Source organism: Dreissena polymorpha, chromosome 5 (genome assembly GCF_020536995.1).
Source record: "Dreissena polymorpha isolate Duluth1 chromosome 5, UMN_Dpol_1.0, whole genome shotgun sequence".
In the NCBI taxonomy this organism is placed as follows: domain Eukaryota; kingdom Metazoa; phylum Mollusca; class Bivalvia; order Myida; family Dreissenidae; genus Dreissena; species Dreissena polymorpha.
The window spans coordinates 80,674,454-80,696,229 of record NC_068359.1 but is presented as its reverse complement, the minus strand read 5'-3'; the positions used below and the strand labels follow the sequence as shown (position 1 = coordinate 80,696,229).

Below are 21,776 nucleotides of genomic sequence, written 5' to 3'. Positions count from 1 at the left end.
ATCTAAAGTCAATTAAACAAGGACTGATCGGCGATGTGGAGAAAACTACTTTATGTGGACTCTCAAACATATAATGAAATCGCAAATGCGTAGCTTCAGATATGCTTTTTAACTAAATTAGAACATCGGCGCTAAAGAATCGGATTGTTATATATTGAATATTATGGTAACTGATCTTTAATCCGCAGAAAGCTTTCCCTAGGCAAAACAGTACAAGTAACACGAGTGGGTGATCTGGCAATACTCTCGGGGTTTGAACTGGCATCCCTTTTTATGATGTTACATGAGCGTCAGCTTAGATACTGTTAATGTGATTAACTACCAATGCCATTAGTGTGACAGTAAACGATTTTTCAGCCCAACTCAGAATATAAAAAGAGGGTTTAGTGTAAAACACGTCTATCTGATACGTAGATATAGAGCATGTAATACTGTTACATTCTCATCTCTCGAAACATATGTGTGAAAACAACTTTCAGAAGCCTATTCAATTAGTAATTATTGACATGAACACAACATGAAATGATGGCAGGGATATGTCAAAGTCACAGCGGGGCAACCTTTGTAAAAAAACGTTGGGGGGGGGGGGAATATTATCAATGTCTGGTTTGGACAATATTTCCGTTTTACGTAGTGTAATTAGTAAAAATGTCATTCCAAATGTAATTATATGATGTAAGCAAAGCTTTTTTTTTTAACCATCGTCTAGAATAGGTATTAATTCAGTCGATCGAAATTATATTTTCAAAAGGTTGTATAACAACATAAGTGGTTGTCTGCAAATGTAATGTGTAATCAAGGTTTACGTATAACGTGTATAATACCAACATAATATAGTATTTCGTCGTTTTTTGACATTCTGGGATATTGTATTCATTGAATCTGAATTAAAAAGGTCATTATGAACCTACAATGTATACATTGTATTACCGTATTAAATACGTAAAGAGCTAAGTTAGGTCATTATACCTTTTAGAATTAAACAAACATCACGAGTAACGCACAAAAAGGAAAACGATAGTTTCCTGAATGTATTCAATACAAAATGTAACAAACATCCAAAAACTCGTAATATTTATAAGTCTTGCAAAAATGGAAAGTAAGTCACCTGTTTCATTTTCAACATTGTTCCATGTATGGATTATTAAACTGAAAAATGCGCCATCTAAATATGGACCCCGTAAAAACTTTTATGAGTTGAACAGTGAACATGTATTTTTCCAGGTACTACTTCAAGAGTTTAATGCCAAGAATGCGCAGTTCCGAATTTTGCCTCAGTACAAGGTCAAATCGGAGGGTGAAGTGGTAGGATATAACTTATAACTTACAATTAATAGAACAAGAGTATATAAATGCTTTTCTTTGTAAACTTATAAGCCTCTTTTAGAATTGCAGATCATTCTAGTCGTGCCTTAGCAACGTTGTTTTCCGACTTAATATCTAACCATGCTTATGAATAATGTGATAATGTATTTTTTTCAGTATTTAATCTGATAAATATGTATTGCACCCCTTAATACAGTCTATACAAATAAAACAATGAGGACAGTTGTGTCTGCAGAAACTTATTTCAAGACTTCTTTAAAAAAAATACATGACATATACTTGGAAAACATTGTTCCTTTCTACAGTTTGTCTGCATGATTGCAATGGCTACGTTAAATATTGTATTGCATGATCATATCGAAACATGATTCAAATCCATCGAAAGAAAAAAAAGAGAAAAAACTACATGACATAACGCTAGATTATTGTAATCTTGGTACGTGTGCCTTGTTCCAGGTACAAATCTACGACCAAATCGTGTTTGAAAGCATCAAGTCTCCAGGCCATTTCCTGCACGCAAGCTCGGCCTTCCAGATTGACCACTTCACCGTGGGGTGGGTTTATCCACTGCTTTTATGTCATGCACTTCAGCTAACATCAATACAAATAAATCATCGAGCAAAACGGAGTGAAACTTGAAAGTGTGTCATCGACGTGAACCCTGCTATTTTAATATGTCATTTTAAAACGTCTAAGCGACCTAGAGTTTAACTGTTTAATACGAGCATGGAATGCTATGTATTGTACATGTACGTGCTCATTAATTAGAAAATTGATAGTACCAAATACATCAAAATGACTTATTGACCTTTTGCAACTCTTGTGCGCCATTGATTGAAGGACTCTACAAACTATAAATATAACTATAGGACATACCTTATCAAACTGTATTCTGTTTTACTACTTTTTCATTATTAAGAATTATTGTTTCTGCACATTATATCTATAAATGCTTATGCGACCTTACAGGTCAGAAATTAACCTTGGTGTGGAGAGGTCAGGTTTCACTCTTATCCGATTCCGAAAAATGGCGACACAGGACTCGGCTCTTTATGTCCGGGTAATGATTTTATTCCCCACTTTGGTTATGAACTCTCCTCTAAAAAGGACTTGTTTACATATTTTCGAATAAAAAAGCATTTGATTTTTATAATTACAAGAATATAATATTCTGCCATTATCATATTCGCAAAAAAGAAAAGAACAAATATAGCCCGGATTCGAACCCATGACATTTGATGGCAGAATCTAACGCCTGACTGTATCGTAGATGCATTAGCAATTAAGTTAGAAGTTTAAACACCGTGTTAATAATATACATATTTCCCAAGTTATTGAAATAAACATATAAACGATTAATTATTTTACCGACTTTGATTCATGATTATCCAAAATAATATTTTGAACAGTTTCTTTATCAGGGGTATTTCATTTGCTTGTTTGATTAAAATAAAGACATTATTTTTTGAATGTGTGGCATTTAGATGTCATTGACATTTTGCCAAACACTGAAACAGTAAATAAGTCCTTTAAATCCAAATAATATTAAAAAATCCATTTCTATCAAACATGCCTAACATTACAAAACACTCCGCAAAGAATATGAATTAACCTTAAACTTTAAATTTAAATACAATTTGAAACCTTATCTTCTGACTAGTTCTATATCTTTGTTACAAAAATTGCACCGAAGGTCGACTGCTTCACTCCACTGACAGATTTCAGGGTATTATTTTAAAATTGCAGTTGTAAGTCTCTTAAAAATCGTTATTGAAATAAATTAGTACATCAATTCAAATAATATTAAAATAGCTCATCTCATTAAGATTTTACTAAGAATTTGTTTACAGGGAGGGAGTGTTATCCGACTGTTTCACAAGGAACTTGAGGCGTACATGGTGGCGGAGGGACTGTTTGATGACGAAGTAGCAGAAGACGGTACGTGATATTGAGGGCACGTGGTCATGTGGTATCACAACGCTGTAAATTCTCGCTACCGTCAATACAATTCTTCGCAAAATAAAGCCTCAATGCATGCATCAAGAATTATGGTTTAAGTGTGAACTCATATTCTTCTTCTGTAGCTGAAAACTACATCAAAGGGCTTCCATACTTTAATCTCTAATAACAATTCGCAGAAAAAAAAGTGAAAGGAAAATAAAGTTCAAACATTTAACAACAATTCGCTTCAAAATACATGTTGTAAAAAGATAAGTGTTTCTCAATAATCAAATAATTATTATAATGAGTTGTCAATTAGATCGATGCACATGTTCAGGAATTAACAAATATTAACGATTAATGAAGACCGATTTTATATGCAAAGTCCACAAGTTAAAATTTGAAATAGACATGGCTCGTTTTCCGATTGTCATAGTTACTATAACGACTTAGGCTTATGTCCGCATATATCCACTATGTAAACAAATCCAATTTTATAGATTCTATAATAATTCTGGCGTGATTTCAGTTCATTTCCGGATCCGTGTTATGGATCAGCATAAACCACGTACACTTTCCCCACCCACTTCCGGTAATACGTTCTGGACGATAGAGGCCGAAAATAATATTTTCAACGGTAACTGCTCAGTGTATTTATACATCAATTGATATCTTTAAAGGCTGTTTAATGTTTATTTTGATAATAATAGTGAAAATAACAATAAAAAATAAAATAAAATATTAACAATAATAACAACAACAACAACACTTTTATATTATTATTATTATTATTATTATTATTATTATTATTATTATAATTATTATAAGTAGTATTATAAGTAGTAGTAGTAGGGGTAGTAATAGTAGTAGTAGTAGTAGTAGTAGTAGTAGTAGTAGTAGTAGTAGTAGTAGTAGTAGTAGTAGTAGTTGTAGTAGTAGTAGTAGTAGTAGTAGTAGTAGTAGTAGTAGTAGTAATAGTAGAAGTAGTAGTAATAGTAGTAGTAGTAGTAGTAGTAGTAGTAGTAGTAGTAGTAGTAGTAGTAGTAGTAGTAGTAGTAGTAGTAGTAGTAGTAGTAGAAGTGGTAGTAGTAGTAGTAGTAGTAGTAGTAGTAGTAGTAATAGTAGAAGTAGTAATAGTAGCAGTAGTAGTAGTACATGTACAAGTAGTAATACTAGTAGTAGTAGTAGTAGTCATAGTAGTAGTAGTAGTAGTAGTAGTAGTAGTAGTAGTAGTAGTAGTAGTAGTAGTAGTAGTAGTAGTAGTAGTAGTAGTAGTAGTAGTAGTAGAAGTAGTAGTAGTAGTAGTAGTAGTAGTAGTAGTAGTAGTAGTAGTAGTAGTAGTAGTAGTAGTAGTAGTAGTAGTAGTAGAAGTAGTAGTAGTAGTAGTAGTAGTAGTAGTAGTAGTAGTAGTAGTAGTAGTAGTAGTAGTAGTAGTAGTAGTAGTAGTAGTAGTAGTACTAGTAGTAGTGTAGTAGTAGTAGTAGTAGTAGTAGTAGTAGTAGTAGTAGTAGTAGTAGTAGTAGTAGTAGTAGTAGTAATAGTAGTAGTAGTAGTGTTAATTATTGTTATATACATGTATAACATATTTTTCGGTATTCGTCCAATTAAGGGTTAAATAGACTTTTTATTCTTAACGAATACAATTTCAACTGAAGTCAGACATTGTATATAAGTTTTAAAGTTTAAGGTAAGTGCACAGTAGTTTACATAAAAGACATTTATTTATTAAAAGGCGAGTTCTAAGAGGGCACCCTAGCAACCCTGATATGTACATATCTCTCGTATCAATCGTATCAATCAGTAATAATTTTGATATCATTCTTATTTAAAATTAAGAATAATAAACACATAAACATAATAATTCAAAGTTGATGTTTTCAAATTTATTGAAATTAAAACATGTATAGAAAAGTTGTTTTTTTACTCATATTTGATTATTTTAAATACAAATATATATAATTTACGTGTTTTAACAAAAATGACAGCAAATATGTGCTATAATGTTCGAATTAAAGACAAATAACTTGAGTTTTATCAGAAATATGTCAGAGTTTCTCCATATATGAAAGTGGCCGAATCGAGAGAATGAATTAAAATAGAGGAATGAAGGGTACTTAAATGTTTTAATACGTCTGCATCAATACCATGTATCGGAGTAGTTTATTTTCAAAGGTATGAAAACATCATTATATTTGCGACCGCATCATTGAAATTCTTATATAAAACACGTACAACAGTATTCGTATAATACATTATTTTTAAACGGGAAAAGGACAATTACAACGAGCGATGCATGGTATAGGGGAGATAACCCAGGGTTATGGTTAGGTTAGGGTTAGGGGTCGGGTTAGGGTTAAGGTATGTGTTAAGGCTAACCCGAACCCAAGCCCGACCCCTAACCCTAACCCTAACCCTTACCCTAACCCTCTAACCCCCCCATGCGCAAAACAATACCATGCCTCGCTCGTTGTCGTTGTCCGCTTCCCTTTTTAAACACTGTCCGGAACATTTAAGTGTAAACTATTAAATATGTATACACCACTTAAACAACAACGTTACATGTTTCCACATAAAGGCGATATTCTGCAATGGGAGCAGCAAGTGCGCCTACGTCACATGACCACCCGAAAGTACTTGTGCATCGATGGTTCACGTGAGATTCTTCTAATCGACGACTGCGAAGATCCACGCACAGTGTTCCGACTTCACTCCGTTATAAATGTAAGTCTATCAATGACCCTTTCGTGTATAAGTTCTTCATGTGTTTGTTTCGCTTATATTTGTGCAGAGTTTTGTCATAATCTTTCGGATGAGTAAATAGTCTGTATACCGGTCATGTATCTTGAATGATTAATGCGCTGCATTACTTTTTGCACGGTGGTCAATCAAATCAACCAGTGCCATTCCTTAAATCATGCTGGTGACACCTCCTAACTTTCAAGCTACGTATATTAATACTTAAACCATTACTATGGTGTATGCGGTATAACTATACAAATAGAATAGCGCTGGATCGAAATAAATATATGACTTTGATATGCATTCACCATTCAATTAAACTTTACGTGTTGCAGGAGCATTCAATCCTTTTCTAAATATCCCAATTTCGGGACTTCCCATGCATTTACTGGAAGGTCTTTCCATATCTATCCTGTATCGACCAACCCCTGTGTGATATAAGAGCTTCTCCGATCAAATTGCGACAGGCCTGTTATGATAACGTCACAATGCAAGAAAAAATGTTTATACATTGTTAGATATTTGTCAGACGCATTGAATAACCTGCTATTAACGGGGCACAAGGGAAATCAATCAATTGTACCTCTAGATTTATTGTTTAGAAAGCCTGCGAATATCTTGTTTTGGAACCTTTTACATTAATTCATAATCTCCAAGTGATCTTTGCAAGACGAATTGATTCAGCGATGTTACACGGAGTGAGTGAAAACAAAACGAGACAGTGTAAGAAAGTTCAAACAATCCAACTTGACAATACAATAACAACACATATAGGATATTATCCACTGGTTTATTAGACGTTATTTCTCTCATGACAAAAGTGCATTTATTTGGATGATTAATAACTTATGACTACAACGCAAAAACATTTCCCCTAAAAACTTAGGACCCTTGATGGATTGCAGAGCTTTAGCCTGCATTGCCAAACGTAATTATGCTTTTCTGCTTTAGCTTTTATCTTCCCAGATAATCACTTAATTAGGTACATGGTTATAGATCATGCACGTGATCATTTATTTTACAATCCCATGGAGTATTGACAGCATCGCTTATAAATCGCCAGAATTGCATGACCGGATGAATCATGACTGGATGAACCCGCAACAAATTAGATCTATGAGAAAATTTTCAGTACAATATATTCAAAGAAGACTTGCATGGAATCAAAAATCAAATGCTTATTATCTACATTGTTTATGGTTAATTAGATGGTGGCTTTAGAAATATGGCATGAATTCAGTTTTGCGATGTATAGAAGAGGTTATGTAACTGTTAACCTGTATTTATTCACTTTATCTCACAGTTCTGTATTCCAACCAAACATATACTTGACCATAAAGAAATCTACTAGTGACCTATCCTATCACACACCTCCGTTGATGAATCAAAAAGCTTTGATAGTAGTATCCTATCACACACCTCCGTTGATGAATTAACAAGCTTTGATAGTTGTATCCTATTACACACCTCCATTGATGAATCAACATGCTTTGATAGTAGTATCCTAAATTATCACACACTTCCATTGATGAATCAACATGCCTTGATATAAACTTTCCTAAATGTCCACCTTAATGTAATAGAAAAACAATACATGTACATACTTATAATGACGTTTTTTATTTGAATTGCCTCATTTAATGTTTTTCAGCAATTAACTTCTGTTTATTGTTGTTTATACCATGAGAAATATAGACGTGGTTTGCTCGGCACGAAAACATGAAGGCCCGTAGTTAATATTACCTTAATATCAATAAATTACTTTTTTGTATTTCATGCTTATAAAGTATTTAATAAATTATTGAAGACCGAAATATTACAAACTATGTGAATTAGGAACATTTCTTTTATACCTTATGATAAAATATGACATTACTGAAGTGAAATAACAGCAGTTAGAATAAACAAATTGTTTTTTCCACCGGTGAAAATAACTAATTTTCGGAACTACTTTTTCTATTTTAGATTATTATATCAAGATTTACTATATGCTTTAAGCTTTGTTTTCCTAGAGCGAGTCACATGTTGTCTCCTGTATTGACGCCACGGGAGAAAGGGTAACTTTTCAGCGCAAGGGAAACAGCTGTTAATTATTTTCTTGAACAAGGGGCTTAAAAGAAAAAGAAAATGTGTTCATGTCAGTGTAAGATCGTTTGTTATTTCACTCGTGATCATAGATAAATATATTTTATATGATCACTCGTGAAATAACAAACGATCTTACACTGATATGAACAAATATCCTCTATATCTTTTCAGGAAAGGGATGAAATAAGGTTCGAGAGCTACTGCCGAATAGAACACGTTTTGTCGGGATTTTGGCTTCATGCTCTGAAGGGTATGCTGTAATATATGTCAACACGTTTTTATACATAGTTTTAATGTGATACTGCAACATATTGGAAAAACCTCACTGTAAACATTTCTAATAAAGTGGCATCTTTATATTACTTGTACCAAATTATAAACACAAGGAAATTGTGTTCAACAACTCTCGTTGAAATAATGCAAATAATAGGCAGGTGCATGAAATCTCTTATGACAGTCTTGGTTGCGTTTGGTCAGTGTGTATGTTACTGTTGTTGCCGGAACTGTGTTTCTAATTCAGGCTTCTTCTCATTATCATCTTGTCTTTGTTTAAATATTATGTCAAGATGCAAGTAACACCACGCTACCAAGGAAGAAGGGATGTTAAGTAGTGACATTTACTTCAAGAGTTTGCATCTAGATAAAACTTGAGACCCTGAGAACGAATATATCACCTTCTGAAAGTGATACAATTTTTCTTCTATGCCAATATAATAGGTTAATGACCCAAAAAAACGGACATGTTCAGGGCTTTGTCACCACGTAGTCTTGATATAACTGTCTGTGTGGTATAATTCACTATAGGCTAAAAATATCTTAAGTTTTTATTGAAGAATGAGGATTGATCTCATATAGCGAATCCCTTTTTCCACACGGGGGGCAAAGGAAATCACGGGACGATTTAATACGAGTTTTGGTTTGGCCGGAATAGTCTGGCTTCCTTGGTGGGGTTGGCTTACCACGTAAATGTGTTATTCACCGGAATGATCTGGCTTCCTCGGTGGTGCTTACCATGTAAATGTGTTACTGGCTAGAATGATTTGACTTCCTCGGTGGGGTTGACCACGTACATGTGTTACTGGCTGGTATGATTTGGCTTCCTCGGTGGGGTTGACCACGTAAATGTGTTACTGGCTGGAATGACCTGACTTCCTTGTTGGGGTTGACCACGTAAATGTGTTACTGATTGGAATGATCTGTCTTCCTCGCTGGGGTTGACCACGTAAATCTGTTTCTGGCTGGAATGATCAGGCTTTCTTGGAGTGATTGACCACGTAAATGTGTTACTTACCGGAATTATCTGGCTTCCTTGATGAGGTTGACCACGTAAATGTGTTAGTGGCTGGAATGTTCAGGCTTTCTTGGTGAGGTTGACCACGTAAATGTGTTACTGTCTGGAATGATCTGGCTTCCTTGGTGATGTTGACCACGTAAATGTGTTACTGGCTGGAATAATCTGGCTTCCTTGGTGATGTTGACCACGTAAATGTGTTACTGGCTGGAATGTTCAGGCTTTCTTGGTGAGGTTGACCACGTAAATATGTTACTGACTGGAATGATCTGGCTTCCTTGGTGATGTTGACCACGTAAATGTGTTACTGTTTGAAATGATCAGGCTTTCTTGGTGGGGTTTACCACATAAATGTGTTACTTGCTGGAATGATTTGGCTTCCTTGGTGGGGCTGACCACGTACATGCGTTACTGGCTGGAATGATCTGGCTTTCCTGGTTGGGTTGACCACGCAAATGTGTTACTGGCTGAAATGATCTCGCTTCTTTGGTGTGGTTGACCACGTAAATGTGTCACTTACTGGAATGATCTGGCTTTCCTGGTTGGGTTGACCACGTACATGTGTTTTTGGCCAGAATGATTTGGCTTCCTCGGTGTGGTTGACCACGTAAATGTGTTACTTGCTGGAATGATCTGTCTTCTTGGTGGGGTTGACTACGTACATGTGTTAATGACTGGAATGATTTGGCTTTCTCGGTGGGGTTGACCACGTACATGTGTTACTGGCTGGTATGATTTGGCTTCCTTGGCGCGGTTGACCACGTTAATGTGTTACTGGCTGGAATGATCTGACTTCCTTGTTGGGGCTGACCATGTAATTGTGTTACTGATTGGAATGATCTGTCTTCCGTGCTGGGGTTGACCACATAAATGTGTTACTTGCTGGAATGATCAGGCTTTAATGGAGTGATTGACCACGTAAATGTGTTACTTGCGGCACGTAAATCTGTTACTGGCTGGAATGATCAGGCTTTCTTGGAGTGATTGACCACGTAAATGTGTTACTTGCCGAAATTATCTGGCTTCCTTGGTGAGGTTGACCGCGTAAATGTGTTACTGGCTGGAATGTTCAGGCTTTCTTGGTGAGGTTGACCAGGTAAATGTGTTACTGGCTGGAATGATCTGGCTTCCTTGGTGAGGTTGACCACGTAAATGTGTTACTAGCTGGAATGTTCAGGCTTTCTTGGTGGGGTTTACCACATAAATGTGTTATTGATTGGAATGATCTGGCTTTCTTGGTGATGTTGACCACGTAAATGTGTTACTGGCAGGAATGATCTGGCTTCCTTGGTGATGTTGACCACGTAAATGTGTTACTTGCCGGCATTATCTGGCTTCCTAAGTGAGGTTGACCACGTAAATGTGTTACTTGCCGGAATGATCTGGCTTCCTTGGTGATGTTGACCACGTAAATGTGTTACTTGCCGGAATTATCTGGCTTCCTTGGTGAGGTTGACCACAATAATGTGTTACTGGCTGGAATGATCTGACTTACTTGGTGGCTTGACCACGTAAATGTGTTACTTGACGGAACTTTATGGCTTTCTTGGTGAGAGTGACCACGTAAATGTATTATTGGCTGGATTGATCTGGCTAACTTGGTGGGGTTTACCACGTAAATGTGTTACTTGCCGGAATTATCTGGCTTCTTTGGTGAGGTTGACCACGTAAATGTGTAACTCATAATGTGGTGACTTAAGATCCTAGTCATAATAAAGACCTGCTATCGATTTCAGTAAAATAATACTTACACTATACAATTTCTTTGTAAACAGCACGTTACCACGAGCTTCAAAAGTACAGGTATAACTACATTATGACGCAAACAACAAACGCACAAACACGATTACAACTGAGATGTTTAAGTCAATGGTCGCAAAACATATGCAGATTAAAATGCTGTATGTTTTAGACGAGGACTACATACGTCGGAAATTCCGGGATATAGAGAACGTCAATGACCAAACTCTGAAAGGTTTGCGATGGGACAGCGCCATGGTCCGCCAGGTACATGTAGGTCACATGTGCGTCAAGTATCAACAGCGTACTTATCACCATGGCAACAACATTTTTATTAATCTTTGATCACAATGCAATAATCGTCATTAAAATGTTTTGTATAGCACCCACTCAATGTAATGAAATAAGTTATTTCAAGGTAATGTAGTAAACGCGCACAACGGTGACCATTGGATCGTGATTATTATATATTTATTTCTCTTATGACCAGCTAATAAAAGAACGATGTAAGTATATACTGACTTGTACAAGTAAATGCACGAGTATTTGAAGACGAATGTAGCAACGGACAATAGGACGTGTCGGAAGTACACACACACGCGCGAAATATCAGGTAGCACATATTCTCATGTAGTTTAAGAATAGTAAGCAAACTACACGTTTACATTTAAGATTTACTAGTTTAACATATATGGTAATCATTCTCGTCTGAAATAGCTATATTTGGCATGCAATGAACTCACTTATTAATATTAATGATAAGTTATCTGACTTATCGTATAATGAGCAACGTCTGGTTGCATCTTTCATTGAGTTTTATGCCCTTGTTGTTTGTCTATTTACCAACAGGATCCTGACATGAAGGTCAGTCGCTAAGCAACGAATGCGTTTCATAGATGACGTTATTTCATTTGCTCTTATTTCATATTTCTTTAAGAGATTTTGTATTTGAATAACAATGGCGGGAAGATATGTGATGAATGTTTAATTGAAATAATTTAGTAAATATTGGCATGCATAATTTTGCCGTTTATTTCTTTATTTGTCCTGGCTTTTTCCAAAGGCTCCATGCGATCGTTTTATTGTTAAAGTTGAAATGATTTATTGTGATTTTGCTGTGCACAACATACGCAGCGTTTAACATGTTTATACATTAATATATTCGCTGGTCTAATTGTCTTGTTTTTTGTTACATCATCTATTTTACTTAATTTATAAGCATGTTTCATTGCTTCCTTTTTGCGATGTCTTCAATGATGTTCAGAACGAATATTTTAAATGTATTTATGTAACTGTTTCAACTCAAGTATTCACATTATGTACAGGATGTTAACGATGCCAATCTGTTATGTTAGTGCATAATAAATTGATTGCATTAATATAAATATCATAAAAATCTTTTGGTATGAAAAAACAACAACAATGTAAAAGCGTTAGTTGACGGTACGCAGGCGTTGCTTTCACCCGAGATAATCAACAAAGATACATGACCTTTCAAATTAAATCGTGTATACTTAATGGCTAATTTGTATGATAAAATATTGAAGGGGATGAAGTAAACCCTATGTTTTTTTGCGCTGATTTAAAGCTTCATCTAGCGGTGCTGCTTCCTTGTAACAAGATGGCAGGTCATGAAACTTTAACGAAATAATGTCATTTTAAGTAAATGTTTTATTGCATACACTTGTGTCAGGGGAGGTTTGGAAGCTCATGGTTATACTATATGTGTTCTGGGTATGATGATATTACCAACGTAACCGAATATTTTCTTTTTTCTAATGCTTAGCAAGCTGTTCGTCTACGACGGATAAAGCTATGGTGTAATACATCATTTTTATTTACATCTTGTTTTGCCGAAATAAAAACATGTTTTATTATTACCGTTTTGAGAAAAAACTCATAAACATTCTTGAAGGCTTCCGCTGGCGGTTCTGTTAAGCTACATGTCATATAACTTAAATGAAAATGATTTAATAAATAGCGTATTTTTAAATGCTTGGAAAGAAGCACAATACTGCTATATTATCTGTCTTGGACTTCTTCCAGTGGTTCTTCTGTCTGGTATCAAATATATAAATAATGAACTTCTAGAAAAAAGCAATTAGGAGAACAATCTTGTTATCTTCTGCAAGTCTATCATTTAAGGAAAGGGTTCAACTGTCTATACACTACAGTACAAAACAACTTACCTCTTACTTAAATGTATTTGAACTGAATGTTTCATGTGTCGTATATCCAGAACAATCTTGTTATCATCTGCAAGGGAAAACTGTGTGTAATGCATGTGCGTTAAGTGTCGTCCCAGATAAGCTTGTGCAGTCCGCACTGGCTAGTCAGGGACGACACTTTCCGCCCGAGCTTGATTTTTGCTAAAAAGAGACTTCCTTTAAACCTTCTATACACAACATGTACAAAAAAGCGGAAATGTCGGATTACTCAGGTTAATCTGGGACGGCACTTAACACACTTGCTCAAAACTCCGTTCTCCTCTATCAACTGATTTTGTTTTGGCTGAAGGTGTCTGCTAGCGGAGAGAGCCAGTATGACGACGCGTTCACGATCCAGATGGTGGAAGACGAACACGTGGACGAGTTTAACTACGTCGCCGGAATGGTGCCGTTCCTACGCAATCTGATCAAGGACGTGCGTATACCTTAACCCTTTGCATGCTGAGAAATGTGTCGTCTGCTAAAATGTCGTCTGCTGTATTTCTTAAATTAGCATTTTCTTCTATTTTTTTCAAAGACTACTATCAGAATAGCAAACAGTTTGGATCCTGATGAGATGCCACGTTCTGTTTGCAAAGACCTTCAAAATTCGGTTCCAGCACTGACAGAGTTTAACCTATTTATTTATGTTCGATTGCATCGAACTCCTAAGGCTTATTGAAACGCGCTCGAGTCAATTCCCTGGGTAGAACCTGGACTTCCAAAAAGTGGGTATCGAACACTCATAAGTCACAACGTGCGTTTATCTTGTAATAAGTACAAACAAAGGCTAGTATGTTAATGTTTTAGCGAGGTATGAAATTAAATGTTTGTTAATGCCATTAAAACACTTTACGTTCATCGTTTCGCAAATCTGACCAGGTTTGGGTTAACCCATTTATACCCAGTGGACTCTCCCAGCCTTCTAAATTGGATCATTTTATTTCCAAAATTAGGGATGTCTAGTATATTTATTTCTATATATAGAATATTTCTTACATAAATTCTTTTAAGCAAACAGCGCAGACCCTGATGAGACGCCGCATCATGCGGCGTCTCATCTGGGTCTACGCTGTTTGCCAAGGCCTTTTTTTCCAGACGCAAGGCATAAATGAGTTAACTCTCTTACTTACATGCATCGGTTGGTCTTAAAGCATGTCTCGGGTAAATTTGACAAGATACCAACACAAGACTTTATATTTGCTCTTAACGATATTTAATATATTAGAAGACTACTTGCCATAAACATATTATTCTCCGGTATTTTTTTCTAAATTGATTCTAATTAAAAAAAATATGTTAAGTGTTTTAAAAAGTTGATTATAAATAACACATTTAAAAATAATTGATATTTGTAACATATTGTAAACATTCAAGTGGTATATATTGTATATTTTCAGAGACAGCAAGGCGTGATATTAAATTCTAAGAAAACGCACCAGCTTTTGACGGTAAGCATATTCACAAAACAATTGTGTTACGTTTTAATGTTTTTTGTTGTGTTTCAATATAGCATATTAAGTTAGCATTTATAGATTCGCAATTTATTTTGTTTAACCTAAGAAATGCAAACAAAAGGAATATGTACAAACTGTACCATTGCTGTATTAGAAGTCCTATAATTTCCGCGCAAAATCGTATTTTAACCCATTTATGCCCAGCGTCTAGAAAAAAGGCCTTGGCAAACAGCGTAGATCTGGGTCTGCGCTGTTTGCTTAAAGGAATTTCTGTAAGAAATATTCTAAATATAGAAATAAATATACTAGACATCCCTAATTTTGGAAATAAATTGATCCAATTTACAAGGATGGGAGAGTCAACTTGGCATAAATGGGTTAATCTATTGAATCGTGCAAGTGCGAAGTTTTAATGCATTCTGTCGGTTGGAACAAAATGATGTACCTAAACCAATAAACAATTTAAAGTAGAGTTAACAAGCTGTGTTTGTGAAAAACTATGTCCCCCCCCCCCCATATATTTGACCTGTCATTGAAGGAGAACATTGACATTGACCCTTCACCACTCAAAATGTGCAGCTCTATGAGATACACATGCATGCCAAATATCAAGTTGCTATCTTAAATATTGCAAAAGTTATGGCCAATGTTAAAGTTTGTCAAAAACAAACCAACAAATATACAGGGCAAACACAATATGTCCCCCGGTATAGACTGTGGAACGTAAAAAGCTGAATCATCACATATCGTATCTAAATGATTTCAAATTGCTGGTCACATCAGCTGAAAAAAAACTTGATCGGTTCCCTGTAAAATAAAATATTTCCAAATCAGGGCCCGAAACCCTTAAGTAAATGCTAAATAATAAGACAGATAAATTGTTGGTCTGATTATTTTGAAAACTGCTAAAATAATTTGCTGAATAAGTTATGTGCGGAGTATCGTATTTAATATGTGTTTTGTTAGCGTACATGTAAAGACTTGGTCTTTCATTTAAATATAGATCTGATGCGATCATGAGTTGTTGAAAGTTGTTGTATGATTTTAAACTGGCGTCACTCTTTAATTCTTTCGTATGTATCATAATAGAAGAAACGACCAACTCTTCTTTGAAACCTTATTAATGGAAATAAGAGGCAAAACCATCTCATATTCAAGTTAAAAATCAAACAAGAGCTGTCACCATAGGATGACATATAAACGCTTTGATAGAAGTTATAGCATTTTTCGAAACCTAAACGCAGATTTCGAAACCTAAACGCGGACCCTAAGATCAAGGTCAAGGTCACAGGGATCAAAATCTTTATGCGTATGGAAAGGCCTTGTCCATATTAACATGCATAGCAAATATGAAGGTTATATCTCAAGGGGCATAGAAGTTATGAGCATTTTTTGAAACCTAAACGCAGAATTTGAAACCTAAACGCATACCCTAAGTTCAAGGTCAAGGTCACAGGGGTCAAAATTTGTGTGCGTTTGGAAAGGCCTTGTCCATATACACATGCATACCAAATATGAAGGCTTTATCTTAAGGGACATAGAGGTGATGAGCATTTTTCGAAACCTAAACGCAGATTTCGAAACCTTAACGCGGACCCTAACTTCAAGGTAAAGGTCACAGGGGTAAATAATGTTTAGCGTATGGAAAGGCCTTGTCCATTTACATATGCATACCAAATATGAAGGTTATATCACAAGGGACATAGAAATTATGAGCACTTTTCGAAACCTAAACGCAGATTTCGAAACCTAAACGCGGACCCTAAGTTCAAGGTCAAGGTCACAGGGGTAAATAATGTTGTGCGTATGGAAAGGCCTTGTCCATATACACATGCATACCAAATATGAAGGTTATATCTCAAGGGACATAGAAGTTATGAGCATTTTTCGAAACCTAAACGCAAAGTGTGACGAAAAGACGGCAGACGAACAGACGGACGAACAGACAGACGGACAGTCCGATCACTATACGCCCCCTTTTTTCGAAAGGGGGCATAAAAATAAAAAAATAAAGAAAGAGAATGTGATCTATTGAATTCAATTGAACAAATTGAAAAAAATGTAACACTCGAAAACATGGCAGAACTTAATCTATTACATCAGGAACTCCAAAATATTCGTAATGTAAAAATGAAAGACTCTTCTTTTATAGCAAGGGCAAAATAAATTGAAGAAGGTAAAAACCCCACTTAATATTTCTGCAACCTTGAAACACAGTATGCGTATAATAAAACAATTCCTTTTATTGAAAATAGTGCAGGTCAAAAAATATTTGATAACTATGATATCTTAAAAGAAGCTGCACAGTTTTAAAAAGTTTTGTATAAAAAAAATAATACTCATTTCAATTATAATATACATGAAGATTTAGAGAATATACACACTGTTAAACTGAGTAATGAGCAATCTAAATCTTTAGAATGCCTTTTAACATTAGAAGAAATCTCAAAAACCTTAAAAAAATATGAAAAGTGATAAAAGCCCGGGATCAGATGGGTTTTAATATTGCAGAATTCTTTTTAAAAAATTTAGAAGGATTTAGGTCATTTTGTTGCAAGGAGCCTTAATTATGCTTTTATATGTGGATCTATGTCAGTAACCCAAAACAAGGAATTATTACATGTATACCCAAGAAAGATAAACCCAGACACTTCCTAAAAAATATAAGACCTTAAACACGTTTAAATGTTATATATAAAATAGCATCTGACACAATTGCCAACAAATTTTAAACTGTTCTTGATACTCTTATATCTGAAGATCAAACGGGATTCATAAAAGACCGGCATATTGGGGAAAACACTAGATTATTATATGACGTAATGAAATATACAGAAGATAACAACATCCCTGGGCTCTTGATGACAATTGATTTTGAAAAGGCGTTCGATACCCTAGAGTTTGATTTTATTGAAAAATCACTTGACTATTTCAATTTTAGAGAAACATTAAAAACATAGATTTCCCTCTTCCTCCACAACCCCAAAACATCAATACAAATTAATGGCTTCTTTTCAGACTTCATTACAATAGAAAGAGGTTGCAGAAAATGGGAACCCATCAGCTCATACATTTTTATTCTATGCGCTGAAATCTTAGCAATTAAAATACGGCATTCTAATACTATCAAAGGAATTGAAATTAATAGCACTGAATATAAAATCTCTCAGTGTGCTGATGATACATCACTTTTTTAGATGGCAAAGAAGCTTTACTCAATGCTACTCTTGATCGTTTAAATGATTTTGCATTGTATTCTGGATTGAAAATAAATTACGACAAGACAAATTTAATAAGGATTGGCTCCAAAAAGTACAGTACAAAAACAAAATACAAACTAGTTTGGGGTACAACTCAATTTAAAGTTCTAGGTATTCTATTTGATGTTGATTTAAATAGAATGCTAGATATCAACTTTGCAAATAAAATAATTAAATTACACAATACTATAAACTTTTGGAATAGAAGAAATTTAACTCCCCTAGGGAAAATAACTGTCATAAAACATTATTACTTTCCCTATTTACACACTTATTTATCTCCCTGCATAGCCCGGGAGAGACAATATCGGAACAAATAAACACCATGTTCCATAATTTCGTCTGGAATGGCCCCTCGAAAATCAAGCATAGTATTGCTATTCAATCTTTTGAGGAGGGAGGAATATCTATGATAGAATTATATGCATTTGAAAAAAACTATGAAACTAACATGGTTAAGAACAATTGTCTTATGCACTGGAAAATGTTTTCAACGTGTTTATTCAATATTTTATGTTAACAAAATGATGAATGTAGGAAAAAATTATGCTGAGAAAATTTGTATTAAAGAATAGTTTTTGGAAAGATGTTCTTACATACCACATTATGTATATCAGTAAGAAAGTTGTTTGCAAATGTTAAGATATACTTAACATGCCTTTATTGTATAATCACAATTTTAAAATAGGTCTTAGTAGTATATATAATAAATGCATGTATGACAATGGAATTCGATTTGTTAGGGATATTGTAAAAACCCCTGGAAATTTTTTAAAACAATCTATATAAGAGAATTATATTGGCACAAAGATCAACTTCTTATTTTATGAAGGATTGATTAGAACTTTAAAGAATTTTCCCAGTCTTTCTGACTTCCAAGTTATTAAAAAGCCAAACACAGAACGTGCATTTATTATAACGTGTATTATCAATTCTGATATACCGACTTGCCAAACAAAGTGGGATACATTTTTCAACAACATTGAGTGGAAAAAGTACATAGTCTCGTTTTTGATATTTTTAAAAATTACTTACACTCAATGGTTTCAAACAAGAATAGTACATAGAATCCTTGGAATTAAATCTCTATTGTATAAAATGAACATTTTGAAGGAAAACCTGTGCACTTTTTGTAAAGACAATGAGGAATCTATAAAAGACCTGTTTTGGGATTTCTGTTTTACACAGAGAATTGCGAATTATGTTGTTGAATTTGTATGTGAACATAATGTGCAAAAACACTCAAGTATAAGTATATTCTTATGCTAGAATTGAAAAAATGTATAAACCTATGTCAGAGAAAGGGGATAGTTTCATCCAAACAAGGGCTAACAATGAGCCTGACTATGTCTCTTAAAATCCAAAACAATGTTAAGTGTCATTAAACAGAACTACTATCTTGGGCAATTGTTAGTTTGTTTGCTGAACCAATATCATAATATGAATATTATTTATCCTTTAAAAATTCCACAATCAACCATTTGAAAGATCTCAAATATCAGTAAAAATTGTCACTAATCCGAAGCTTTTTATACTTAAACAATGACAATAGTTTGTGCATCTGCTTTACATAACACTACATTTACTCTTCATTTTTTTATGATAAACTTTATTTGTTTTTTTAAGATTTTAAACATTTGTAATTGGTATAGTGTTTATGTATGTATAAGGATATTATATTCTAACAATTGATTACAACACTGTTTACTGTTTACTCATACTAACACAAAACTGTATGTACGGTATAGAGCAGGATGACTTCGACCTGCACATACCTATGGACGAGGTAAATAAAGTATCAATATCGAAAAAATAATAATAGAAGAAACGCCATCAGTTTCGACATTTCCCTGTCCAATAGTTGATTGATTTCCCTGTCCAATAGTTGATTGATTTCCCTGCCCAATAATTGATTGAGAAACAGGTCGGATTACTGCTGTGATATTTACATGATGGACAACACCTCAAATCTTCTGAGTTAAATTTACTACTTTACAATAGTTAAAACAATCACTAAGTCTTATCATTAAGTATTTGATACATATTCTTGAATAAATAGCCCCATGTTGACGATAACCTTTCCCCAAATAGTCAAACAGGAGATTTACTTTACTTAACAGGTTTTGTGGTAAAACGTCAACAAAAGCTCCATACTTCAAATGTCAAAAATTACATTTTACAAGTTTCGAGTTTGTGACGGTTGTGTCTCGTTGAAGGCGATGGAGGAACTAAGAAAGTACATGCTGATGAAGTCCGGACTGCCCAGCAAGAACCGCCAGAAGCTCATGCGGAATCTGAAGGTATAATTGAGATGGCTTTGTTTAAATTAGTTCACTTAAAGGGGCCTTTTTACGTTTTGGTAGATTCACAAAATTAAAAAAAAAGTTGTTTCAGATTCGCAAATTTTCGTTCTAGTTATGATATTTGTGAGGAAACAGTAATACTGAACGTTTACCATGCTCTAAAATAGCCATATTATGCATCTTTTGACGATTTAAAAACCTGAAAATTATAAAGCGTTACAACGCGAAACGATTGAATAATTTGGAGAGTTCTTTTGTTGTCGTTATATTCTGTGAAACTACAAAGGTTGCTTATATATATTATAAGTATAAAATACATCTACTTAGTATGAGCACAGATGACCGAGAGGTCTAAATGGTACACTTTTACTTCAGGACTCCAGGGGTCAGTGGTTCGAGCCCTGTTTTGGGATACTTTTTTCTTTGTTTTTAAATTTTATTCGTGATTTTATACTGGAGCTCTTTAGACCTCATGTTTATATTTATCAATATAAAGCATTTAATGTCAAACTTCAAAACATGCCAAAATCTGTGAAAAGGCCCCTTTAAGAAAACTCCAAAATGGAAGCATTATAAAAATATGTTTTCTGCATTATAAATAACCTTTATTTTGTGAATTTGTATATTATATACATATTGCATGTGCTACACCCATGCCATTGTCTTCTACACCCATGCCATTGTCTTATTTTGATGAGCGATGTCTTTTGTTCCAGTTAGACTTTCAATTATATACATCAAATGTATAACAGAATATAAATATTTTAACCTGTTGGTTCTATTTATTCAGTAAAATATTATACAGGGATGTTTAGTTTAATAATGTGCTTTACTATGATGGTGTATGTTTTGTTGTGTTTTTACCAATGTTTACCTGGTAATCGTGTGTTTTCAGGCATGTTTGAATCGAATCTTTTTTCTTAATTTAGCATGTACTGAATGACGTTTATGTCATGTCTACATGTTTTTTATGTTCAGTCCCATTTAACTGTACATTTAACCCCCGTTTTTACAGGTGATCGACCTTCTGGTACGCATCCTGCAGTTTCCGCTAGAGGGCGTCCCGGACGAACAGAACATCATCCTCGTGTTCAAGGAGGCGTACGAGATACTGTACACGTACATGATCGGCAAGAGCCGGAAGAACGCGCTCTACTTCGCCAAGTACATCGAATTCTTCCAGACACAGTTCACGCAAAAAGTCAGTTGAAGAATAATATTTATTACTATGTCTACTATGACGTCTTTTCATTACATGTATTACATTGTTCAAATTGCTCACCCGTGTGTGTTCTAGGGCGGTATCGGTCTGAACGTGGCTCAGATGATAGTGGAGCTGATACGAGACAAGAGGAAGATTGTGGACAGAATCTCGCATTCGCAGATCGACGAGTTTGTTAGCCTACTACAATGCAGTCAGGTAG

General features: G+C 34.7%; 1 protein-coding gene across 1 annotated transcript in view; it reads left to right on the top strand.

Annotated features, from left to right (window-relative positions):
• Positions 1–21,776, top strand: part of LOC127832127 (inositol 1,4,5-trisphosphate receptor type 3-like) — a 101,823-nt gene that overhangs the window by 5,197 nt on the left and 74,850 nt on the right. Inside the window, 13 exon segments of the mRNA XM_052357362.1 lie at positions 1,225–1,305; positions 1,783–1,880; positions 2,296–2,386; positions 3,177–3,264; positions 3,797–3,904; positions 5,843–5,988; positions 8,266–8,344; positions 11,298–11,392; positions 13,643–13,768; positions 14,733–14,783; positions 20,266–20,349; positions 21,368–21,553; positions 21,650–21,772. Of these exon segments, the coding sequence (XP_052213322.1) occupies positions 1,225–1,305; positions 1,783–1,880; positions 2,296–2,386; positions 3,177–3,264; positions 3,797–3,904; positions 5,843–5,988; positions 8,266–8,344; positions 11,298–11,392; positions 13,643–13,768; positions 14,733–14,783; positions 20,266–20,349; positions 21,368–21,553; positions 21,650–21,772 (1,356 nt within the window).